At 47.8% G+C, this 26,924-nt stretch overlaps 1 protein-coding gene across 2 annotated transcripts in view; it reads left to right on the top strand.

Moving 5' to 3' along the window:
* LOC119969351 (myosin light chain kinase 2, skeletal/cardiac muscle-like) overlaps positions 1–26,924 on the top strand; it is a 234,329-nt gene that overhangs the window by 193,758 nt on the left and 13,647 nt on the right. Inside the window, exon 10 of one of the 2 annotated variants that reach the window (XM_038802879.1) lies at positions 9,716–9,844. The exons of the other annotated variant lie outside the window; for it this stretch is intronic. Coding sequence (XP_038658807.1) covers positions 9,716–9,844 — 129 coding nt within the window. The remainder of the gene's footprint in view (positions 1–9,715; positions 9,845–26,924) is intronic. 2 annotated transcript variants of the gene reach the window in all.

Raw genomic sequence — 26,924 nt, 5'->3', positions numbered from 1 at the left:
ACAAAGGGACAACATTAGCAATTCTCCAGTCCTCTGGGACCTCACCCGTGCTCAAGGATGCTGCAAAGGTATCTGTTAAAGCCCCAGCTATTTCGTCCCTCGCTTCCCTCAGTAACCTGGGATAGATCCCATCCGGTCCTGGGGACTTGTCCACCTTAATGCCTTTTAGAATACCCAAAACTTCCCCCTTCCTTATGCCAACATGACCTAGAGTATTTAAACATCCATCCCTAGCCTCAACATCCGTCATGTCCCTCTCCTTGGTGAATACCGATGCAAAGTACTCATTAAGAAGCTCACTCATTTCCTCTGACTCCACGCATAAATTCCCTCTTTTGTCTTTGAGTGGGCCAATCCTTTCTCTAGTTACCCTCTTGCTCCTTATATACGAATAAAAGGCTTTGGGATTTAACCCTGTTAGCCAAAGATATTTCATGACCCCTTTTTGCCCTCTTTATCATGATCATGTCTAGGTGGTGTCTGTGGATGGGGTCTAGGTTGTTCCTTGTACGTATCAACATAATAGGTATTCCTGGGCGGATCCCAATAGTAGTCATGTGGTAGGTCTCGATAGTATGAGTCATGGGGCAGTTCCCTATCGTAGTCACGGGGTGTCTCCCTGTGATGTGAGTGACGGGGTGTATTTTTGTGGTCCTTTCCCTGTAACTCCTCTCGTCTATGATGCACCATCAATAATACATAACGAGTGACAAACGTGAGGCTTTAATACACTAAACAGCAAGCCTCCTGCCTCTGGATCCGAACTGGGTCCAGAGGCGGAGACTTGCTACCTTTATACAGAAGCCCTGAGGGGAGGAGCCACAGGTGGATCCAGCCTGGACAAGCCCAGGCATGTACGATACAGTACAATACATATAATACAATAATGTGGTTCACCACATTCACCCCCTGTTTAAAAGAGTCCAGCAGGGGTGAAGTGTTCTTAAAGGTCAAGTCTGTCGAGGGCCTTGACCTTCCGCCATGATCACCTCAGTCCCGGCTGTGGTGTGGGCGCCGGTGTCGAGGCATGCGCGTCCGGGAGCGTGTTGTCACCTTCTTCGCGAAGGGGGGGGTGGGCGCTGTACGGGCGGAGATGGTGGTGCTTGGCACCGGTGGGCCTGCAGGTGCTGGTTCGTGAGGGAGGTGGGTATGGGTGGGGAAGACGGTGTAGGGTGGGGGGTGGTGGTGATGGTCTCCGGGGAGCCTGCAGGAGCCAAATCCCGAAGGGAGACCGTGTCCTGCCGCCCGTTCTGTTGTGCCACGTAGGCATATTCTGGGGTTTACATGGAGCAGCAGGATCTTCTTGATGAGGGGCACGGTGTTATGGCTCCTCGCATGCTGCTGGAGAAGGACTGTCAGCCAGGACAGGAGCGAGACCCCGGAGATGGACTTCCTGGGGAAGGCAAACATACGTTCATGAGGAGTCTCGTTAGTAGCTGTACATAGGAGCTACCGGATGGAGTGGAATGCATCGGAGAGGACCTCCTGCCAGCGGGAGACAGGGAGACTCTTCGACCGTAGAGCCAACTGGACGGCCTTCCAGACCATTGCGTTCTCCTGCTCCACCTGTCCATTTCCCCAGGGGTTGTAGCTGGTCGTCCTATTGAGCAGGAACTGACACAACTCGTTGCTCATAAAGGAGGAGCCCCGATCTCTGTGGATATAGGCGGGGAACCCGAACAGGGTGAAAAGGCTGTGTAGAGCCTTGATAACGGAGGCAGAGGTCATGTCCGAGCAGGGGATGGTGAAGGGGAATCTGGAGTACTCATCAACGATGTTGCGGAAGTACAGGTTATGGTCAGTGGAGGGGAGGGGCCCTTTGAAGTTCATGCTGAGGTGCTCAAAAGGGCGGGAGGCCTTTTCCAGATGTGCTCTGTCTGGCCAATAGACGTGTGGTTTGCACTCAGCGCAGACCTGGCAGTCCCTGGTCACGGACCTGACCTCCTCGATGGAGTAGGGCAGGTTGCGAGGCTTGATGAAGTGGAAAAAGTGGGTGACCACCGGGTGACAGAGGTCATTGTGGAGGGCCCGGAGTCGGTCTACTTGTGCGCTGGCACATGTACCGTGGGAGAGGGCATCTGGGGGCTCATTGAGCTTCCCAGGTCGATGCAAGATATCATAGTTGTAGGTGGAGAGCTCGATCCTCCACCTCAGAATCTTGTCATTCTTAATCTTGCCCCGCTGTGTGTTATTGAACATGAAGGCAACTGACCGTTGGTCAGTGAGGAGAGTGAATCGCCTGCCGGCCAGGTAATGCCTCCAATGTCTCGCAACTTCTACGATGGCTTGGGCCTCCTTTTCGACGGAGGAGTGTCGAATTTTGGAGGCATGGAGGGTACGGGAGAAGAAAGCCACAGGCCTGCCCGCCTGGTTGAGGGTAGCGGCCAGTGCAAAGTCCGTCACATCACTCTCCACTTGGAATGGGATGGACTTGTCCACAGCGTGCATCGCGGCTTTGGCAATGACTGCTTTGATGCAATTGCAGGCCAGTCAGGCCTCAGCCGTCAGGGGAAAAGTGGTGGATTTGATCAGTGGACGGGCCTTGTCCGCATAGCTGGGTACCCACTGGGCATAGTAAGAGAAGGACCCCAGGCATCTTTTCAGGGCCTTGGGGCAGCGGGGAAGGGGAGTTCCATGAAGGGGCGCATGGGGTCGGGGTCGGGCCCGAGGACTCCGTGTTCCACGACGTAGTCAAGGATGGCCAGGCGGGTTGTACGGAAGACTCATTTCTCCTTATTGTAGGTGAGGTTAAGGAGTTTAGCGGCGTCCTGCAGGTCACGGCCGCAGATGGTGACGTTGTCTAGGTACGGGAACGTGGCCCGAAGCCCGTACTGGTCAACCATTCGGTCCATTTCCCTTTGGAAGACCGAGACCCCGTTGGTGACGTCGAAAGGAACCCTGAGGAAGTGATAAGAGGCGGCCACCTGCTTTGAAGGCAGTGTATTGGCGGTCCACCAGGTGGATAGGGAGCTGGTGGTATGCAGACTTCAAGTCGTCTCGATACTGCGCAATCTGATTGACCATGTCAGATATGCGGGGGAGGGGGTACGCATCAAGCTGCATGTACCAGTTGATGGTCTGGCTGTAATCGCTGACCATCCGTGCTTCTCCCCAGTCATGACGACCACCACTTGGGCCCTCCAGGGGTTGTTACTAGCCTCAAATGATCCCCTCTCGCAGGACTCGCTGGACCTCCAACCTGAGAAAGGCCCTGTCCCGGGCACTGTAGCGACTGCTTCTGGGAGCAACGGGCTTACAGTCTGGGGTGAGGTTTGCGAAGAGGGAGGGTGGGCGACCTTGAGAGTCGTGAGTCCACAGACGGTGGGGTGGGGGGGGGGGGGGGGCAGGGGTCCGTAGAACTTTAAGGTAAGGCTCTGGAGATGGCACTGGAAGTCAAGCCCCAGTAATAGGGCAGCGCAGAGATGGGGGAGGAGGTAGAGCCTAAAGTTGGTGTACTCTACGCCCTGCACAGTGATGGTCACAACACCACAGTACGTCCGGATTTCTACTACGTGGGATCCGGAAGCCAGGGAGACTTTCTAGGTCCTGAGTAGGATGGGGATGGAACAGCGCCTTACCGTATCTGGGTGTATGAAGCAGTCTGTGCTCCCGGAGTCGAAGAGGCAGGCCGTCTCGTGCTCGTTGATCCGGGCGGTCATCGTGGACTTCGCGAGGTGGTGCGGCCCGGACCGGTCGAGTGTGATGGAGGCGAGTGGCGAAAGGCTGTCGGTGGGCCGGTCGGAGATAGCGGCGGCCAGCATACGGTCGGGTGAGCAGGGCTCCTGGGAGGCTGCGGAGCGGTCCCAAGGTGGCGGTCCCCATGAGTCGAATGTGGCGGGTGAGGTGCAAGATGGCGTCCAGGATGGCACCCCCCCCCCCCGTGGGTCGTACATGGTGGGTGAGGTGCAAGATGGCGGCCCCCATGGGTCGCACATGTCGGCCGAAATTAAAGATGGTGGCACCCACGGGTCGCACATGGCGGGTGGCGTGGCAGCTGGGGGTGACCCCGACAGGCAGCAGGCAGCGCTGCTGGGCCTAGAAGATTTAGGGTGGGGGGGGGGGGGGTTCGGGCCTGGCAGGCTTTTGACAACTGGCCCTTCTTCCCACAGCCGTTACAAGTTGCGTTCCATGCCGGGCAACGTTGTCGGGGGTGATTATTCTGGCCGCAGAAGTAGCACCTCGGGCCTCCGGCGTTGGCGGGCTGGTGCGCGGCGCAGGCTTGTCGCCTCTGGATCGGTTGCAGAGATTGTCCAGTATTTGCTGCTTTTGTTTCTGATTCCAGCATCTGCAGTAATTTTCTTTTATGACCAAGAAAGGAGGTCCAACCCAGTGGCCTGATTCCAGCTGGCACAGCTAGGCTGCTGCTTTCTTCACATGGAATGGGTCTCTCCCTGCTGCAGATGGAATTCTGGCAGCTGCAAGACAAAGCTCATGTGACAATTAATTGGATACTTAAGGGCCTCCATAGGTAGGCCCCAAGATGGAAAGGCTGCCTGATCTCGCCCCTGTGCCCCAGTAAAATCTCAGACAGGTTGACAGTGGGTGGGGAAGACCAATCACTGATTGATTGATTATATTGTCACATGTACTGAAGTACAGTGAAAAGTATTTTTCTGCGGCCAAGGGAACGTACACAGTAGACAAAAAAGAATAATAGATAGTTACAGTGAAAGAAAAAAAGTATATCAACAAATAAGTAATTGGTTACAGTGCAGAACGAGGGCCAAACAAAGCAAGTACGACATGAGCAAGAGCAGCATAGGGCTTCATGAATAGTGCCCTTACAGGGAACAGATCAGTCCGAGGGAGAATAGTTGAGGAGTCTAGTAGCTGTGGGGAAGAGGCTGTTCCTCGATCTGGATGTGGTCTTCAGACTTCTGTATCTTCTGCCTGATGGAAGAGTCTGGAGGAAGGCAAAGCCTGGGTGCGAGGGGTCCATGACAATACTGTCTGCCTCCTGAGGTAGCGGGAGGTGTAGACAGAATCAACGTGAGGATGGCAGGCTTGTGTGGTGCATTGGACTGAATTTACCACACTCTGCAGTTTCTTGCGATCTTGGGCTGAGCAGTTGCCATACCAAGCTGTGATGCAGCCGGATAGGATGCTCTCTATGGCAATTTGGTAGTCACCACTGATGTATTATGCTGTATATATGGGTTTTACGGTAAGGCTCCTGTACTACAGATACGGGGGTAGATCCCTGCCTGCTGGCTCCGCCCAGTAGGCGGAGTATAAATGTGTGTGCTCTCCGTACAGCAGCCATTTCATCAGCTGCTGTAGGAGGCCACACATCTCTGTGTAATAAAGCCTCGATTACATTCTACTCTCATCTCGTCGTAATTGATAGTGCATCAGGCACATCTGTAGAAGTTTGTGAGAGTTGATATAGACATGCCAAATTTCTTTAGCTTCCATAAGAAGTAGAGATGTTGTTGGGCTTTCTTGACTGTTGCATCAAGGTGAGTGGACCAGGACAGATTGTTGGTGATGGTGAACCCCAGGAACCTAAAGCTATCGACCATCTCTACTTCAGAGCCATTGATGTGGGGGGGGGGGGGGGGGGGGGGGGTGTCGTACTACGCTTCCTGAAGTCGATGATCAGTTCCTTGGTTTTGCTGACGTTTAGAGAGGCATTGTTTTCAGTACACCATGCAACCAAGTGATCTGTCTCCTGTAGTCGGACTCGTCGTTGTTTGAGATATGACCAACCACAGTCGTATCATCCCCAAATGTATAGATAGAATTGGAGTTAAATATTGCCACACAGTTGTGTGTGTATTGGGAGTACAGTAGAGGACTGAGCACACATCCTTGCGGGCCCCGGTGTTGAGGACTATTGTGGAGGAGGTGCTGTTGCCTAACCTGACAAATTGCAGACTGTTGGTAAGGAAGTCAAGGATACAGCTGTACAGGGAAGCGTCAAGTCCAAGATTGCAAAGTTTGGTTATTAGTTTTGTCGGGGTAATGTGTTGAAGGCAGAGCTGTAGTCTAAGAACAGCAGTCTGACGTGGGTTATTGTTGGAGTGTTGATTGTCGGGCCAGGGAGCTAGCATCTGCTATGGATCGGTTGTGGCGATAGGTGAACTGCAATGGAGCAAGACTGGGAGGCTGCCATTGATCTGTCTCACGACTAGCCGCTCGAAGCATTTCATGACAACAGATGTCAGGGCCACTGGTCGTTAGTCATTGAGGTAGGCTACCTTGTTCTTTGGTACTGATATTATGGTGGTCTTCTTGGAGGAGGTAAGAGGATTTAGTGTGTCTGAAATGCCCTTAAACACTCTGGCAGAGGGTATGTAAAATACATCCCTTCCAGTTTGACTGGTGCAGTGCGTCAGCATAAAGTGAGGAGACAAAAGGACAGGTGTTGTCTCCCTTGTACTTGCTTGGGACGGGGAGGACACATTGGAGCGATGGACCAGGGTGCAACAGAGAAAATGGTTCCCTTGAAATGCAGGAAGGAAGGCAGTGTGAAGGAGGTACACCAAGCAACCAAGTGATCTGTCTCCTTCTGTAGTCGGACTCCATACCACAATAGTCCTCGATACCGGGGCCCCGCTCAGTGCTCTACTGTACTCCCAATACACACACAACTGTGTGGCAATATTTAACTCCAATTATTTCTATACATTTGGGGATGATACGACTGGTGGGAGTGTTTGGTCGCGGAATCCTGAGAGATAGGCAGGGGAGTGAGGGGAAGAGGTGAGAGCAGAATTATGTGAAAGACACAATTTTGGAGGATCATTAGTGAAGAATTCTGTTTTTCTCCGAGTTGACAGTCACTTGTCACTTTCACTGACTCAGCTTTTTATTTCCAATTGATTTTTAAAACTGAAATGTTACGACACCCTGGGCAAGTGCACGGTCAGTTCCAGCCCCACAGACTCAGGAGTCCCAATATAAGCGAATTAACCAATAATTTGTGTTTTCCTGAGATCTTTAACCTGCTCTGATGAGTTACAAGCAACAGATTCATAAATTTATAAGTAAAACATAAACAAACTGCTTATTTATAGCAAGATTGGAAGATGAACATTTAAACAAAAGCACTGTGGTCTACAAACTAACTATTCCCCCCAAAACCGTCCCCCCTCCACCCAGACTCACACAAAACAAACACACAGTGGAAGGCTAGGAAAAGGGCTAGGATGAAACATCATTGCTGCAGCTGTGGCTTCTGTAGTCTTCTCTGAACTTGAGGTTATGTGGCAGAGTCTGTGATTAGTCTGCCCGACCAGGGGTGTTTCAGTCTGTCCAATTCTGTAATGTAAACTGAAATCCCAAATGGTGCAATAATGTTGTAGCAGCTAACCAGAAGACTGTAGGTTAAAGACAGGTAGCAGGGCAAGGATAAAAAGGAAACACAGAACAGACAAAGATTTTACAACAGTATCCCAACAGAATGTTCTCAAACATGTTCTGGTGCAATGTGAATTCACATTCTCTGCATTATTGGTCCAATAACAGCATTGAATTGAGACTGTTTATATATCATAGATACTTAGATACGTAGAAGATAGGAGCAGAAGGAGGTCTTTTGGCCCTTCGAACCTACTCCGCCATTCATCACGATCATGGCTGATCATCCAACTCAATAGCCTAATCCTGCTTTCTCCCCATAACCTTTGATCCCATTCTCCCCAAGTGCTATATCCAGCCGCCTCTTGAATATATTCAAAGTTTTAGCATCAACTACTTCCTGTGGTAATGATTTCCACAGGCTCACCACTCTTAGTGTGAAGAAATGTCTCCTTATCTCTGTCCTAAATGGTTTACCCTGAATCCTCAGGCTGTGACCCCTGGTTCTGGACACACCCATCATTGGTAACATCTTCCCTGCATCTACCCTGTCTAGTCCTGTTAGAATTTTATAAGTCTCTATAGTCCTCACGGTAGCATGGTGGTTAGCATCAATGCTTCACAGCTCCAGGGTCCCAGGTTCGATTCCCGGCTGGGTCACTGTCTGTGTGGAGTCTGCACGTCCTCCCCGTGTGTGCGTGGGTTTCCTCCGGGTGCTCCGGTTTCCTCCCACAGTCCAAAGATGTGCGGGTTAGGTGGATTGGCCATGCTAAATTGCCCGTAGTGTAAGGTTAATGGGGGGATTGTTGGGTTACGGGTATACGGGTTACGTGGGTTTAAGTGGGGTGATCATTGTTCGGCACAACATTGAGGGCCGAAGGGCCTGTTCTGTGCTGTACTGTTCTATGTTCTATGTTCTATGTTCTATGAGATTCCCCCCTCATTCTTCTGAACTCCAGCGAGAACAATCCCAACCTAGTCAATCTCTCTTCATATGACAGTCCCGCCATCCCTGGAATCAGTCTGGTAAACCATTGCTGCACTCCCTCGAGAGCGTTGGTGTAGCACTCCCTCAGTATAAATGGAGTTTGTACGTTCTCCCAGTGTTTAGAACAGTACAGCACAGAACAGGCCCTTCGGCCCTCGATGTTGTGCCGAGCAATGATCACCCTACTCAAACTCACGTATCCACCCTATACCCGTAACCCAACAACTCCCCCTTAACCTTACTTTTTAGGACACTACGGGCAATTTGGCATGGCCAATCCACCTAACCCGCACATCTTTGGACTGTGGGAGGAAACCGGAGCACCCGGAGGAAACCCACGCACACACGGGGAGGACATGCAGACTCCGCACAGACAGTGACCCAGCCGGGAATCGAACCTGGGACCCTGGTAGCTGTGAAGCATTGATGCTAACCACTATGCTACCGTGCTGCCCATTAATGGGTTTGAATGGGTTTGAATTAATGTTTGAATGGGTTTTCTCAGGTGCTCCGGTTTCCTCCCACAGTCCAAAGATATAGGGGTTAGGTGGATTGGCCATGATAAATTGCCCCCAAGTGTCCAGGGATGTGCAGGTGAAGTTATGGGACCTATGGAGACAGGATGGGGTTGTTGGGTGAGTGAACATGGGTAGGGTGCTCTTTTGAAGGCCGGTGCAGACGCGATGGGCCTAATAGCCACAAAAAGGTGAGGTGGGGTTACTGGGTTACGGGGATAAAGGGGATAGGGTGGAGGTGTGGGGCTTAGGTTGGGTGGGTAGGGTGCTCTTTCCAAGGGCCGATGCAGACTCGATGGGCCGAATGGCCTCCTTCTGCACTGTAAAGTCTATGATTCTGCACTGTAAGGATTCTACGATTTTATTCTTCTATATTATACTACACTATCTATCAGCCTACATGATAGGCTTGACCAACAGAGTGAAACTTGAATATGTCACCTCATTCAGAAGCACTGCTCCACAGCTTAATGTATGAAGGTTCCTCTGCCTGTCTCCTTCCCACTGTTCAATCTTCATGGGCTCCCCCTCCCCTGCCCTCTCGCCCTTTCATTTACTGGTTAATGTATTGAATGACTGGGTCAGGCAATACTGACATATGGTGATGGTGACATTCCATCACCATTTGCTCTCTCTATGTAACACAAAGGAGGGATGTGTATTCTGTTTGCTGAGGTTCTCTGGCGGGGTTTATTTACAGTTAAATGAGTACCAGGAGTAGAGCACTCTCTTGACACATCCTGTTGTCTGGGGCATTATGCAGAGAGATCATGGCTCAGGTACCTGGCTCATGTGCATGTTGAGCTTCTTAAAGGGACATCACTCTTAAAGCAATGTTACAACACTAACTTATGACTATGTTGCCATTCCTTAAAGCAATGTGACAACAAGCTTGTGATTCCTCCCTCAGGTTCAAGCCCAGAGAGAAGCTGCGGGTGTCGTTTGGAACACCAGAATTTCTAGCTCCAGAAATCGTCAACTTTGAACATGTGTCCTTTCCGACGGACATGTGGAGTCTGGGTGTGATCACCTACATGCTGTGAGTAACAGAATATAGTCCAAGCCCGGCATGTTAGGACAATGTGGTCTGTGCTTGAAGACTACTCACTGAACCCAGGGTATGAGTAATTGGATCAGTGCAGGTATTGCCAATTAGTGAGGCAGTTAGACAGTACCAGATGGGAGAGTATGCTGTCTGGAGATGCAGTTCCAATTCATTCCTTGGAACTCCGACAAACTGTTCAGGACACCTGAAATGCCAGGGAGTGGTTATCATAAGAGGAAGAGATGGATCTGACGTCAGTTCAGAATCCAGAGTGTCCTGCTTTAGTTTGTTTTGAAGAAGAATGAAGAAACGTGCTCCCTGAGCACACCTAATCAGGTGGAATCACAACAAGTTCATCCTCCTGATCCTGAAATAAAAGCAGAAACTGCTGGATAAAATCAGCAGGTTTGGCATTAACTGGCGAGAGAAACAGTTAACGTTACGATTCCCTACAACTTCTTCAGGACTCCTTTTTCTCATCCTAAGCCATGGTGCAAGGTGAAATGGGACTCGTGAGAACCATGCAGTGTCTTACTACAACTCTGTGAATTGGGGCAAGACAGGTGCTGAGGATCACTGCTTTCCAGGAATATGGAGCACAGATCAGAGGAGGACCAATTCAGGGAAAACAGAGTGCAGGATTTCATCGGACATCAAAAATAATATAGTGCATAGGGCAGCACGGTGGCGCAGTGATTAGCACTGCTGCCGATGGCACTGAGGACCCGGGTTTGAATCCCGGCCCAGTGTCACTGTCCGTGTGGCGTTTGCACATTCTCCCCATGTCTGCGTGGGTTTCACCCCCACAACCCAAAAATGTGCTGGTTAGGTGGATTGGCCACGCTAAATTGCCCCTTGGAAAAAAATAATTTGGTACTCTAAATTGAAAAAAAATAATATAGTGCATTGACTAGGCAATAAAGACACCACATGGCTTATATCCCGGCGTCATTTTCTTGGTAGTAATTAGGGATGGACAACAATTACTGGTGTCTCAACAAATGAACTGAGAATAACACACTGGGTACAAATCATCTAAACTAAGATTATCGAGCTGTCCAAATATTGGGGGCGATTCTCCAATATGGAGCCCAAGTGTTCACGCCGTCATGAACGCTGTTGCATTTCATGACGATGCAAACGGGGCCGGGTATGACTGATTCTGGCCCCCACAGAGGGCCAGCACGGCACTGGAGCGGTTCAAACCGCTCCAGCCTCCTTTCGCAGCACCAAATGGGCGCCGCGCCAACCCACGCATGTGCAGTTGGGCCGCGCCAACCTGCGCATGTGCAGGGGACTTCTTTAGCGCGCCGACCCCAACCAACATGGTGTCGGTGTTCAGGGGCCAGCCACGCCAAAAAGTAGGCCCGAGGGGGGAGAGGCCGGCCCGCTGATTGGTGGGCCCCGATCGTGGGCCAGGCCCCCCGGTAAAGGAGCCCCCCTTCCCACCCACCCCCTCCTCCACAGGCCACCCACCCGACCGTTTCCGCAGAGTTCCCGCCTTCAGCGACCAGGTGTTAATGCGCCAGCGGGACTCTGTTGTATCGATGTGACCATTCAGCCCATCCGGGCCGGAGAATCGGTGGCCCCGCCAATTCCAGCGGCTTGTGCCGTGCCAAACGCGCCGGCGCAAATGGCCAAACACGCCGGTGCAAATGGTGCCGATTCTCCGCACGTCGGAGAATCGCACGTCGGGGCGGCAATTCTCCAGCCCGGCATGGGGCTCGGAGAATCACCCCCATTGTGTTCACTATGAGATGAATGAAAAATGAAAATCGCTTATTGTCACGAGTAGGCTTCAAATGAAGTTACTGTGAAAAGCCCCTAGTCGCCACACTCCGGCGCCTGTTCGGGGAGGCTGTTACGGGAATCGAACCGTGCTGCTGGCCTGCTTGGTCTGCTTTAAAAGCCAGCGATTTAGCTTCTGTGCTAAACCATAATCATTATTCAGAGACTGGGATCTGTCAGATGTATTCTTTCCCTCAGTCTGAGGTCTGTCAGACTGTAATCCTCTCTTTTGTTCTGGGATCTTTCACACTGCAATCCTCCCTCTCAAACTGGGATCTGTCAGACTGTAATCCTCTCTCTCAGACTGGGATCTGTCAAACTGTAATCTCCCTCAGACTGGTATCTGTCAGACTGTAATTCTCTCTCTCGGACTGGTATCTGTCAGACTGTAATTCTCTCTCTCGGACTGGTATCTGTCAGACTATAATCCTCTCTCTCAGATTGGGATCAGTCAGACTGTAATCCTACCTCTCAGATTGGGATCAGTCAGACTGTAATTCTCTCTCTCAGATTGGGATCTGTCAGACTGTAATCCTCTCTCTCAGATTGGGATCAGTCAGACTGTAATCCTCTCTCTCAGATTGGGATCAGTCAGACTGTAATCCTCACTCTCAGATTGGGATCAGTCAGACTATAATCCTCTCTCTCAGATTGGGATCAGTCAGACTGTAATCCTCTCTCTCAGATTGGGATCAGTCAGACTGTAATCCTCTCTCTCAGATTGGGATCTGTGGAACTGTAATCCTCTCTCTCAGATTGGGATCAGTCAGACTGTAATCCTCTCTCTCAGATTGGGATCAGTCAGACTGTAATTCTCTCTCTCAGATTGGGATCAATCAGACTGTAATCCTCTCTCTCAGATTGGGATCTGTGGGACTGTAATCCTCTCTCTCAGATTGGGATCAGTCAGACTGTAATCCTCTCTCTCAGATTGGGATCTGTGGGACTGTAATCCTCTCTCTCAGATTGGGATCTGTGGGACTGTAATCCTCTCTCTCAGATTGGGATCAGTCAGACTGTAATTCTCTCTCTCAGATTGGGATCAGTCAGACTGTAATCCTCTCTCTCAGATTGGGATCTGTGGGACTGTAATCCTCTCTCTCAGATTGGGATCAGTCAGACTGTAATCCTCTCTCTCAGATTGGGATCTGTGGGACTGTAATCCTCTCTCTCAGATTGGGATCAGTCAGACAGTAATCCTCTCTCTCAGATTGGGCTCTGTGGGACTGTAATCCTCTCTCTCAGATTGGGATCTGTGGGACTGTAATCCTCTCTCAGATTGGATCTGTGGGACTGTAATCCTCTCTCTCAGATTGGGATCAGTCAGACAGTATTCCCCTCTCCCTCCCGGATCTGATAGATTGTAATGCTCTCTCACAGAATGGAATTCACCAGAATATAATCCACTCGCTCTTCCACTGGGATCTGTCAGACTGTAAACCTCTCTATTCCAGACTGGGATTTGTCAGAATGTAATCCTCTCTCACACATTGTGATCTAACCAACGGTGCAACTCTCTCGCTCAGAGAGAGATTTGTCAGACTGTAATCCTCTCTCTCAGACTAGCATCTGTCAGACTGTAATCCTCTCTCTCAGACTGTAATCCTCTCTCTCAGACTAGCATCTGTCAGACTGTAATCCTCTCTCTCAGACTGTAATCCTCTCTCTCAGACTATAATCCTCTCTCTCAGATTGGGAACTGTGGGACTGTAATCCTGTCTCTCAGACTGGTATCTGACAGCCTGTAATCCTCTCTCACACATTATCTGATGGTGAAACTCTCTCGCTCAGACAGAGATTTGTCAGACTGTAATCCACTCTCTCAGACTGGTATCTATCAAACTGTAATCCTCTCTCTCAGACTAGTATCTGACAGCCTGTAATCCTCTCTCTCAGACTGTAATCCTCTCTCTCAGATTGGGATCAGTCAGACTGTAATCCTCTCTCTCAGACTTGTATCTATCAGACTGTAATCCTCTCTCTCAGACTGTAATTTTCTCCCATACTGGGTCTGTCAGACTGTAATCCTCTCTCTCAGACTGGGATTTGTGGGACTGTAATCCACTGTCACAAACTGGGATCTGTATGACTATAGTCCTCACTCCCTGGCAGGGATCTGTCAGACTGTAATCCTCTCCCTCAGACTGGTATCTATCAGACTGTAATCCTCTCTCTCAGACTGTAATTATCTCCCATACTGGGTCTGTCAGACTGTAATCCTCTCTATCAGACTGGTAACTGTCAGGCTGCAATCCTCTCTCTCAGACTGGAATCTGACAGACAATCCACTTGTGGTTATCTCTAGATGTGCATGTACACAAGGGCTTAATGTGTAATCAGTAGCACCACATGATCACTAAAGGGCCGGACCAACAGGGGTATAAAAGACATCCACATTATGTCTCTCTCTCTCTCTCTCTCTCGGGTGCACTGTGATCAAAGTAACAGCAGAGTAGTTTAGATGGCCAGTGAAGTTACGTATAGTTATCATCTTGTTAGAGTTAGATCTTGTTAACCTTATCACTAGTATCAAAGTTAAAGGAAAGAACTCATGTAAATATTGTTGTAGTTACTCAATTAACCTTTTGTTACGACTCGAAGAGTTCGAATCTTCTTCATCTGGATTCAGAAAACCTAATCACTAACCAAGGATTGAGTAGCACATGTTACCTACCACGCAGGTAACAAAGCACCACTGTCACAAACTGGGATCTGTTAGAGTATAATCCTCACTCCCAGGCTAGGATCAGTCAAACTGTAATCCTCTCTCTCAGATTGGGATCTGTGGGACTGTAATCCTCTCTCAGATTGGGATCTGTGGGACTGTAATCCTCTCTCTCAGATTGGGATCAGTCAGACTGTAATCCTCTCTCTCAGATTGGGATCAGTCAGACTGTAATCCTCTCTCTCAGATTGGGATCAGTCAGACTGTAATCCTCTCTCTCAGATTGGGATCAGTCAGACTGTAATCCTCTCTCTCAGATTGGGAACTGTGGGACTGTAATCCTCTCTCTCAGATTGGGATCAGTCAGACTGTAATCCTCTCTCTCAGATTGGGAACTGTGGGACTGTAATCCTCTCTCTCAGATTGGGATCAGTCAGACTGTAATCCTCTCTCTCAGATTGGGATCTGTGGGACTGTAATCCTCTCTCTCAGATTGGGATCAGTCAGACTGTAATCCTCTCTCTCAGATTGGGATCAGTCAGACTGTAATCCTCTCTCTCAGATTGGGATCTGTGGGACTGTAATCCTCTCTCTCAGATTGGGATCTGTGGGACTGTAATCCTCTCTCAGATTGGGATCTGTGGGACTGTAATCCCCTCTCTCAGATTGGGATCAGTCAGACTGTAATCCTCTCTCTCAGATTGGGATCAGTCAGACTGTAATTCTCTCTCTCAGATTGGGATCAGTCAGACTGTAATCCTCTCTCTCAGATTGGGATCAATCAGACTGTAATCCTCTCTCTCAGATTGGGATCAGTCAGACTGTAATCCTCTCTCAGATTGGGATCAGTCAGACTGTAATCCTCTCTCTCAGATTGGGATCAGTCAGACTGTAATCCTCTCTCTCAGATTGGGATCAATCAGACTGTAATCCTCTCTCTCAGATTGGGATCAGTCAGACTGTAATCCTCTCTCAGATTGGGATCAGTCAGACTGTAATCCTCTCTCTCAGATTGGGATCAGTCAGACTGTAATCCTCTCTCAGATTGGGATCAGTCAGACTGTAATCCTCTCTCTCAGATTGGGATCAGTCAGACTGTAATCCTCTCTCTCAGATTGGGAACTGTGGGACTGTAATCCTCTCTCTCAGATTGGGATCAGTCAGACTGTAATCCTCTCTCTCAAATTGGGATCTGTGGGACTGTAATCCTCTCTCTCAGATTGGGATCTGTGGGACTGTAATCCTCTCTCTCAGATTGGGAACTGTGGGACTGTAATCCTCTCTCTCAGATTGGGATCTGTGGGACTGTAATCCTCTCTCTCAGATTGGGATCTGTGGGACTGTAATCCTCTCTCTCAGATTGGGATCAGTCAGACTGTAATCCTCTCTCTCAGATTGGGAACTGTGGAACTGTAATCCTCTCTCTCAGATTGGGATCAGTCAGACTGTAATCCTCTCTCTCAGATTGGGATCAGTCAGACTGTAATCCTCTCTCAGATTGGGATCAGTCAGACTGTAATCCTCTCTCTCAGATTGGGATCAGTCAGACTGTAATCCTCTCTCTCAGATTGGGATCAGTCAGACTGTAATCCTCTCTCAGATTGGGATCAGTCAGACTGTAATCCTCTCTCTCAGATTGGGATCTGTGGGACTGTAATCCTCTCTCTCAGATTGGGATCTGTGGGACTGTAATCCTCTCTCTCAGATTGGGATCAGTCAGACTGTAATCCTCTCTCTCAGATTGGGAACTGTGGGACTGTAATCCTCTCTCTCAAATTGGGATCAGTCAGACTGTAATCCTCTCTCTCAGATTGGGATCAGTCAGACTGTAACCCTCTCTCTCAGATTGGGATCAGTCAGACTGTAATCCTCTCTCTCAGATTGGGATCAGTCAGACTGTAATCCTCTCTCTCAGATTGGGATCTGTGGGACTGTAATCCTCTCTCTCAGATTGGGATCTGTGGGACTGTAATCCTCTCTCTCAGATTGGGATCAGTCAGACAGTAATCCTCTCTCTCAGATTGGGCTCTGTGGGACTGTAATCCTCTCTCTCAGATTGGGATCTGTGGGACTGTAATCCTCTCTCAGATTGGATCTGTGGGACTGTAATCCTCTCTCTCAGATTGGGATCAGTCAGACAGTATTCCCCTCTCCCTCCCGGATCTGATAGATTGTAATGCTCTCTCACAGAATGGAATTCACCAGAATATAATCCACTCATCTTCCACTGGGATCTGTCAGACTGTAAACCTCTCTATTCCAGACTGGGATTTGTCAGAATGTAATCCTCTCTCACGCATTGTGATCTAACCAACGGTGCAACTCTCTCGCTCAGAGAGAGATTTGTCAGACTGTAATCCTCTCTCTCAGACTAGCATCTGTCAGACTGTAATCCTCTTTCTCAGACTGTAATCCTCTCTCTCAGACTAGCATCTGTCAGACTGTAATCCTCTCTCTCAGACTGTAATCCTCTCTCTCAGACTATAATCCTCTCTCTCAGATTGGGAACTGTGAGACTGTAATCCTGTCTCTCAGACTGGTATCTGACAGCCTGTAATCCTCTCTCACACATTATCTGATGGTGAAACTCTCTCGCTCAGACAGAGATTTGTCAGACTGTAATCCACTCTCTCAGACTGGTATCTATCAAACTGTAATCCTCTCTCTCAGACTAGTATCTGACAGCCTGTAATCCTCTCTCTCAGACTGTAATCCTCTCTCTCAGATTGGGATCAGTCAGACTGTAATCCTCTCTCTCAGACTTGTATCTATCAGACTGTAATCCTCTCTCTCAGACTGGGATTTGTGGGACTGTAATCCACTGTCACAAACTGGGATCTGTATGACTATAGTCCTCACTCCCTGGCAGGGATCTGTCAGACTGTAATCCTCTCCCTCAGACTGGTATCTATCAGACTGTAATCCTCTCTCTCAGACTGTAATTATCTCCCATACTGGGTCTGTCAGACTGTAATCCTCTCTATCAGACTGGTAACTGTCAGGCTGCAATCCTCTCTCTCAGACTGGAATCTGACAGACAATCCACTTGTGGTTATCTCTAGATGTGCATGTACACAAGGGCTTAATGTGTAATCAGTAGCACCACATGATCACTAAAGGGCCGGACCAACAGGGGTATAAAAGGCATTCACATTATGTCTCTCTCTCTCTCTCTCTCTCGGGTGCACTGTGATCAAAGTAACAGCAGAGTAGTTTAGATGGCCAGTGAAGTTACGTATAGTTATCATCTTGTTAGAGTTAGATCTTGTTAACCTTATCACTAGTATCAAAGTTAAAGGAAAGAACTCATGTAAATATTGTTGTAGTTACTCAATTAACCTTTTGTTACGACTCGAAGAGTTCGAATCTTCTTCATCTGGATTCAGAAAACCTAATCACTAACCAAGGATTGAGTAGCACATGTTACCTACCACGCAGGTAACAAAGCACCACTGTCACAAACTGGGATCTGTTAGAGTATAATCCTCACTCCCAGGCTAGGATCAGTCAAACTGTAATCCTCTCTCTCAGATTGGGATCTGTGGGACTGTAATCCTCTCTCAGATTGGGATCTGTGGGACTGTAATCCTCTCTCTCAGATTGGGATCAGTCAGACTGTAATCCTCTCTCTCAGATTGGGATCAGTCAGACTGTAATCCTCTCTCTCAGATTGGGATCTGTGGGACTGTAATCCTCTCTCTCAGATTGGGATCAGTCAGACTGTAATCCTCTCTCTCAGATTGGGATCTGTGGGACTGTAATCCTCTCTCTCAGATTGGGATCAGTCAGACAGTAATCCTCTCTCTCTGATTGGGCTCTGTGGGACTGTAATCCTCTCTCTCAGATTGGGATCTGTGGGACTGTAATCCTCTCTCAGATTGGATCTGTGGGACTGTAATCCTCTCTCTCAGATTGGGATCAGTCAGACAGTATTCCCCTCTCCCTCCTGGATCTGATAGATTGTAATGCTCTCTCACAGAATGGAATTCACCAGAATATAATCCACTCGCTCTTCCACTGGGATCTGTCAGACTGTAAACCTCTCTATTCCAGACTGGGATTTGTCAGAATGTAATCCTCTCTCACACATTGTGATCTAACCAACGGTGCAACTCTCTCGCTCAGAGAGAGATTTGTCAGACTGTAATCCTCTCTCTCAGACTAGCATCTGTCAGACTGTAATCCTCTCTCTCAGACTGTAATCCTCTCTCTCAGACTAGCATCTGTCAGACTGTAATCCTCTCTCTCAGACTGTAATCCTCTCTCTCAGACTATAATCCTCTCTCTCAGATTGGGAACTGTGAGACTGTAATCCTGTCTCTCAGACTGGTATCTGACAGCCTGTAATCCTCTCTCACACTTTATCTGATGGTGAAACTCTCTCGCTCAGACAGAGATTTGTCAGACTGTAATCCACTCTCTCAGACTGGTATCTATCAAACTGTAATCCTCTCTCTCAGACTAGTATCTGACAGCCTGTAATCCTCTCTCTCAGACTGTAATCCTCTCTCTCAGATTGGGATCAGTCAGACTGTAATCCTCTCTCTCAGACTTGTATCTATCAGACTGTAATCTTCTCTCTCAGACTGGGATTTGTGGGACTGTAATCCACTGTCACAAACTGGGATCTGTATGACTATAGTCCTCACTCCCTGGCAGGGATCTGTCAGACTGTAATCCTCTCCCTCAGACTGGTATCTATCAGACTGTAATCCTCTCTCTCAGACTGTAATTATCTCCCATACTGGGTCTGTCAGACTGTAATCCTCTCTATCAGACTGGTAACTGTCAGGCTGCAATCCTCTCTCTCAGACTGGAATCTGACAGACAATCCACTTGTGGTTATCTCTAGATGTGCATGTACACAAGGGCTTAATGTGTAATCAGTAGCACCACATGATCACTAAAGGGCCGGACCAACAGGGGTATAAAAGGCATTCACATTATGTCTCTCTCTCTCTCTCTCTCTCTCGGGTGCACTGTGATCAAAGTAACAGCAGAGTAGTTTAGATGGCCAGTGAAGTTACGTATAGTTATCATCTTGTTAGAGTTAGATCTTGTTAACCTTATCACTAGTATCAAAGTTAAAGGAAAGAACTCATGTAAATATTGTTGTAGTTACTCAATTAACCTTTTGTTACGACTCGAAGAGTTCGAATCTTCTTCATCTGGATTCAGAAAACCTAATCACTAACCAAGGATTGAGTAGCACATGTTACCTACCACGCAGGTAACAAAGCACCACTGTCACAAACTGGGATCTGTTAGAGTATAATCCTCACTCCCAGGCTAGGATCAGTCAAACTGTAATCCTCTCTCTCAGATTGGGATCTGTGGGACTGTAATCCTCTCTCAGATTGGGATCTGTGGGACTGTAATCCTCTCTCTCAGATTGGGATCAGTGGGACTGTAATCCTCTCTCAGATTGGGATCTGTGGGACTGTAATCCTCTCTCAGATTGGGATCTGTGGGACTGTAATCCTCTCTCTCAGATTGGGATCTGTGGGACTGTAATCCTCTCTCAGATTGGGATCTGTGGGACTGTAATCCTCTCTCTCAGATTGGGATCAGTCAGACTGTAATCCTCTCTCTCAGATTGGGATCTGTGGGACTGTAATCCTCTCTCTCAGATTGGGATCAGTCAGACTGTAATCCTCTCTCTCAGATTGGGATCAGTCAGACTGTAATCCTCTCTCTCAGATTGGGATCAGTCAGACTGTAATCCTCTCTCTCAGATTGGGATCAGTCAGACTGTAATCCTCTCTCTCAGATTGGGATCAGTCAGACTGTAATCCTCTCTCTCAGATTGGGATCAGTCAGACTGTAATCCTCTCTCTCAGATTGGGATCAGTCAGACTATAATCCTCTCTCTCAGATTGGGATCAGTCAGACTGTAATCCTCTCTCTCAGATTGGGATCAGTCAGACTGTAATCCTCTCTCTCAGATTGGGATCAGTCAGACTGTAATCCTCTCTCTCAGATTGGGATCAGTCAGACTGTAATCCTCTCTCTCAGATTGGGATCAGTCAGACTGTAATCCTCTCTCTCAGATTGGGATCAGTCAGACTGTAATCCTCTCTCTCAGATTGGGATCAGTCAGACTGTAATCCTCTCTCTCAGATTGGGATCAGTCAGACTGTAATCCTCTCTCTCAGATTGGGATCAGTCAGACTGTAATCCTCTCTCTCAGATTGGGATCAGTCAGACTGTAATCCTCTCTCTCAGATTGGGAACTGTGGGATTGTAATCCTCTCTCTCAGATTGGGATCAGTCAGACTGTAATCCTCTCTCTCAGATTGGGATCAGTCAGACTGTAATCCTCTCTCTCAGATTGGGATCAGTCAGACTGTAATCCTCTCTCTCAGATTGGGATCAGTCAGACTGTAATCCTCTCTCTCAGATTGGGATCAGTCAGACTGTAATCCTCTCTCTCAGATTGGGATCAGTCAGACTGTAATCCTCTCTCTCAGATTGGGATCAGTCAGACTGTAATCCGCTCTCTCAGATTGGGATCAGTCAGACTGTAATCCTCTCTCTCAGATTGGGATCAGTCAGACTGTAATCCTCTCTCTCAGATTGGGATCAGTCAGACTGTAATCCTCTCTCTCAGATTGGGAACTGTGGGACTGTAATCCTCTCTCTCAGATTGGGATCAGTCAGACTGTAATCCTCTCTCTCAGATTGGGATCAGTCAGACTGTAATCCTCTCTCTCAGATTGGGATCAGTCAGACTGTAATCCTCTCTCTCAGATTGGGATCAGTCAGACTGTAATCCTCTCTCTCAGATTGGGATCAGTCAGACTGTAATCCTCTCTCTCAGATTGGGATCAGTAAGACTGTAATCCTCTCTCTCAGATTGGGATCAGTCAGACTGTAATCCTCTCTCTCAGATTGGGATCAGTCAGACTGTAATCCTCTCTCTCAGATTGGGATCAGTCAGACTGTAATCCTCTCTCTCAGATTGGGATCAGTCAGACTATAATCCTCTCTCTCAGATTGGGATCAGTCAGACTGTAATCCTCTCTCTCAGATTGGGATCAGTCAGACTGTAATCCTCTCTCAGATTGGGATCTGTGGGACTGTAATCCTCTCTCTCAGATTGGGATCAGTCAGACTGTAATCCTCTCTCAGATTGGGATCTGTGGGACTGTAATCCTCTCTCTCAGATTGGGATCAGTCAGACTGTAATCCTCTCTCTCAGATTGGGATCAGTCAGACTGTAATCCTCTCTCTCAGATTGGGATCAGTCAGACTGTAATCCTCTCTCAGATTGGGATCTGTGGGACTGTAATCCTCTCTCTCAGATTGGGATCAGTCAGACTGTAATCCTCTCTCAGATTGGGATCTGTGGGACTGTAATCCTCTCTCTCAGATTGGGATCAGTCAGACTGTAATCCTCTCTCTCAGATTGGGATCAGTCAGACTGTAATCCTCTCTCTCAGATTGGGATCTGTTGGACTGTAATCCTCTCTCTCAGATTGGGAACTGTGGGACTGTAATCCTCTCTCTCAGATTGGGAACTGTGGGACTGTAATCCCCTCTCTCAGATTGGGATCAGTCAGACTGTAATCCTCTCTCTCAGATTGGGATCTGTGGGACTGTAATCCTCTCTCTCAGATTGGGATCTGTGGGACTGTAATCCTCTCTCTCAGATTGGGATCAGTCAGACTGTAATCCTCTCTCTCAGATTGGGATCTGTGGGACTGTAATCCTCTCTCTCAGATTGGGATCTGTTGGACTGTAATCCTCTCTCTCAGATTGGGATCAGTCAGACTGTAATCCTCTCTCAGATTGGGATCTGTGGGACTGTAATCCTCTCTCTCAGATTGGGATCAGTCAGACTGTAATCCTCTCTCTCAGATTGGGATCAGTCAGACTGTAATCCTCTCTCTCAGATTGGGAACTGTGGGACTGTAATCCTCTCTCTCAGATTGGGATCAGTCAGACTGTAATCCTCTCTCTCAGATTGGGATCTGTTGGACTGTAATCCTCTCTCTCAGATTGGGATCAGTCAGACTGTAATCCTCTCTCAGATTGGGATCTGTGGGACTGTAATCCTCTCTCCCAGACTGGGATCTGTCAGACAGTATTCCCCTCTCCCTCCCGGATCTGATCAACTGCAATGCTGTCTCACAGACTGGGATTCACCAGACTATAATCCACTCGCTCTTCCACTGGGATCTGTCAGACTGTAAACCTCTCTGTTCCGGACTGGGATTTGTCAGACTGTACTCCATTCTCTCAGACTAGCATCTGACAGCTTGTAATCCTCTCTCTCAGACTGTAATCTGCACTCTCATACTGGGATATCGTAAGAAGTCTAACAACACCAGGTTAAAGTCCAACAGGTTTGTTTTGAATCACTAGTTTTCGGAGGACTGCTCCTTCCTCAGGTGAATGAAGAGGTGGGTTCCAGAAACTAATATACAGACAAAGCCAAAGATGCAAGACTACACTTTGAATGTGAGTCTCTGCAGGTAATTAAGTCTTTACAGGTCCAGACGGAGCAACTGGAGAGATGGATAATCACAGGTTAAAGAGGTGTGAATTGCCTCAAGCCAGGACAGTTGGTAGGATTTTGCAAGTCCAGGCCAGATGGTGGGGGGTGGATGTAATGCGACATGAATCCAAGGTCCCGGTTTAGGACGTACTCATGTGTGCAGAACGTGGCTATAAGTTTCTGCCCAGTGATTCTGCGTAGTTGCGCATCCTGATGGCAGCCTTGGAGAACGCTTACCTGAAGATCAGAGGCTGAATGCCCTTGACTGCTGAAGTGTTCCCCGACGAGAAGGGAACATTCCTGCCTGGCAATTATCGCGCGATGTCTGTTCATCCGTTGTTGCAGCGTCTGCATGGTCTCACCAATATATCAAGCTTCGGAACATCCTTTCCTGCAGCGTATGAGGTAGACAACATTGGCCAAGTGACCAAGATGACGGCATTGCTGCAACAGCCTGAGTACTCAACACTGACAACTGCCAATCTCTAGACGCAATTCTGCAACTCATTCGCTGGATCACAACGTCTTCACCTTCGACAACAAGTTCTTCATCCAGACACACGGAACAGCCATGGGGACCAGATTCGCACCTCAATATGCCAACATCTTCATGCGCAGTTTGAACAAGACCTCCTCACCGCACAGGACCTTCAACCGACGTTACACACCAGATATATCATGACATTTTCTTCCTTTGGACCCACGGTGAAGAATCACTGAAACAACTATACGATGACATCAATTATAATCTTTTTATTGTCACAAGTATGAAGTTACTGTGAAAAGCCCCTAGTCATCACATTCCGACTAAATTCCATCCCAACATCAGATTCACCATGGACTACTCTCCAGAATTGGTTGCATTCTTGAACACACTCATCTCCATCAAGGACGATCACCTCAGCACTTCACTTTACCGCATGCCCTCAGTTAACCTTACAATGCTCCACTTCTCCAACTTCCACCCTAAACACATTAAAGAAGCCATCCCCTATGGACAAGCCCTCCAATCCACAGGATCTGCTCAGATGAGAAAGAGCGCCACAAACATCTACCGACGCTGAAAGACGCCGTCGTAAGAGTGGATATGGCACTCGACTCATCGATCGACAGTTCCAACGCGCCACAGCAAAAAACCGCACTGACCTCCTCAGAAGACAAACACGGGATACAACCGACAGAGTACCCTTTGTCGTCCAGTATTTTTCCGGAGCAGAGAAACTACAACATCTTCTTCGCAGCCTTCAACACGTCATCGATGAAGACGAACATCTTGCCAAGGTCATCCCTACACCCCCACTACTTGCCTTCAAACAACCCCGCAACCACAAACAGACCATTGTTTGCAGCAAACTACTCAGCCTTCAGAACGGTGATTTTGTCAGAATGCAAACCCATCACCCACACTGTGAGCAATCGCACTTGTCATGTGAGAGTACCTTTAAGAAATGGGTGTTTAAGAAATGTACCTTTAAGAAATAGGTGTTTATCAATGATGTCAGAGTGTGGGTGGAGCTGGGCTGTCTGTCAGCTTTTTACTTTTGTTTTAGGCTGTTTGCTGCAGGGTGTGCTTTAGTTTCATTTTCAGAGCTGGATAGCTGCAGTCACAGCCAGAAGGGGTATTAGTTTCTCTCTCTGTAATCTAAAGACTAAATCGATCCTTTGGTGATTTAAAACTAATAACTGCTCTCAGTTATTAAACTGATGTGCTTCTGTTTAAAAAAAAATTATCAAGTCTTATGAATGTTAAAAGAATAGCTTAAGGATTACTTAGTGTTGTATTCTTTGGGGGTTGTATTTGAATTGATGGTTGCTAAGATGTTCACTGTATGTTTTAAAAAAGTTAACTTGAGTTCATAGAATAAACATTGTTTTGCTTTAAAAAATACTTTTCCATTTCTGTTGTACCACACCTGTAGAGTGGGCCGTGTGCTCCCCATACCACAATCTATTAAAAGCTGTGGGTCAGGTGAACTCCATAATACACTTTGGGGTTCTCTAAACCTTGGCCCATAACACACTGTAAACTTCTCATGCTTAGACTGGGATTTGGAAGACTGTAATCCTCTGTCTCAGACTGGGATCTGTCTGACTGTAATCCTCTCTCTCATCCTGGGACCTGTCTGACTGTAATCCTCACAGACGTGGATCTGTCAGACTGTTACCCTCTCTTAGACTAGGATCTATCAAACTGTAATGCTCTCTCCCATACCGAGATCTGTTATACTGTAATCCTATGCCTCAAAATGGGATATGTCCTCCTGTATTCCTCTGTCTCATCCTGGAACCGGACAGACTGTAATTCCCTCTCTCAGACTGGGGTCTGTCGAGAGGTAATTCTCTCTTTCAGATTGGGATCTCGTGGACTGTAACCCTCTCTCTGAGACTGAGGTCTATCAGACTGAGATCTATCAGACTGAGATCTATCAGACTGAGATCTATCAGACTGAGATCTATCAGACTCAGATCTATCAGACTCAGATCTATCAGACTGAGATCTATCAGACTCAGATCTATCAGACTGAGATCTATCAGACTGAGATCTATCAGACTCAGATCTATCAGACTCAGATCTATCAGACTCAGATCTATCAGACTCAGATCTATCAGACTGAGATCTATCAGACTCAGATCTATCAGACTGAGATCTATCAGACTGAGATCTATCAGACTCAGATCTATCAGACTCAGATCTATCAGACTGAGATCTATCAGACTGAGATCTATCAGACTCAGATCTATCAGACTGAGATCTATCAGACTGAGATCTATCAGACTCAGATCTATCAGACTGAGATCTATCAGACTCAGATCTATCAGACTCAGATCTATCAGACTCAGATCTATCAGACTGAGATCTATCAGACTCAGATCTATCAGACTCAGATCTATCAGCCTGAGATCTATCAGACTGAGATCTATCAGACTGAGATCTATCAGACTCAGATCTATCAGACTCAGATCTATCAGACTCAGATCTATCAGACTCAGATCTATCAGCCTGAGATCTATCAGCCTGAGATCTATCAGACTGAGATCTATCAGACTGAGATCTATCAGACTCAGATCTATCAGACTGAGATCTATCAGACTCAGATCTATCAGACTCAGATCTATCAGACTCAGATCTATCAGACTCAGATCTATCAGACTGAGATCTATCAGACTCAGATCTATCAGACTCAGATCTATCAGACTCAGATCTATCAGACTCAGATCTATCAGACTCAGATCTATCAGACTCAGATCTATCAGACTCAGATCTATCAGACTCAGATCTATCAGACTCAGATCTATCAGACTCAGATCTATCAGACTCAGATCTATCAGACTCAGATCTATCAGACTGCAATTCTGTCTCTCAAACTGATATATGTCAGACTGTAATCCTCACTCCCAGACTGGGATCCGTCAGACTGTAATCATCCATCTCAGACTGTGATCTGTCAGACTGTCATCCACTCTCTCAAAGTGGGATCTGTCAGAATGTAATTCACTGTCTCAAACTGGGATATATCCGACTGTATTCCTCTCTCTCATACTGTGTTCTGTCAGACTATAATCCACTCTCATACTGGTATCTTTCAGACTGTAATCCTTTCTCTCAGATTTATCTCTGACAGACTGTAATCCTCACTCCCAGACTCAGATGTGTCAGACTGAAATTCTTTGTCTTAGTCTGGTATCTGTCAGTGCGTAATCCTCTCTCAGACTGAGGTCTGTCAAGCTGTCATCGTCTGTCGCAGATTGGGATCTGTCAATCTGAAATTGTCTCTCGCACTAGGATCTGTCAGTCTGTAATGCTCTCTCACACACTGGTATTCAACAGACTTATTCCTCTCGCTGTCACGCTGGGAACTATCAAACAATCATCCAGTCACTCTCACACTGGAATCTGTTAGACTGTAGTCCTGTCTCTCAGTGGGATCTGTCAGAATGTAAACCTCACACACACAGTGTAATCTATCAGACTGCAAACCTCTCACACTCAGACTTGGATCTGTCAGACTATAATCTTCTCTCCCATACTGGGATCTGTCCAGCTGTAATCCTCTCAGACTGGGATCTGTCAGACTGTAATCCTCTCAGACTGGGGTCTGTCAGACTGTAATCTTCTCTCC

The sequence above is a fragment of the Scyliorhinus canicula genome, chromosome 7 (genome assembly GCF_902713615.1).
Source record: "Scyliorhinus canicula chromosome 7, sScyCan1.1, whole genome shotgun sequence".
Lineage (NCBI taxonomy): Eukaryota > Metazoa > Chordata > Chondrichthyes > Carcharhiniformes > Scyliorhinidae > Scyliorhinus > Scyliorhinus canicula.
Note: the sequence above shows the minus strand (reverse complement) of the source record. Positions and strands in the feature narration are given on the sequence as shown.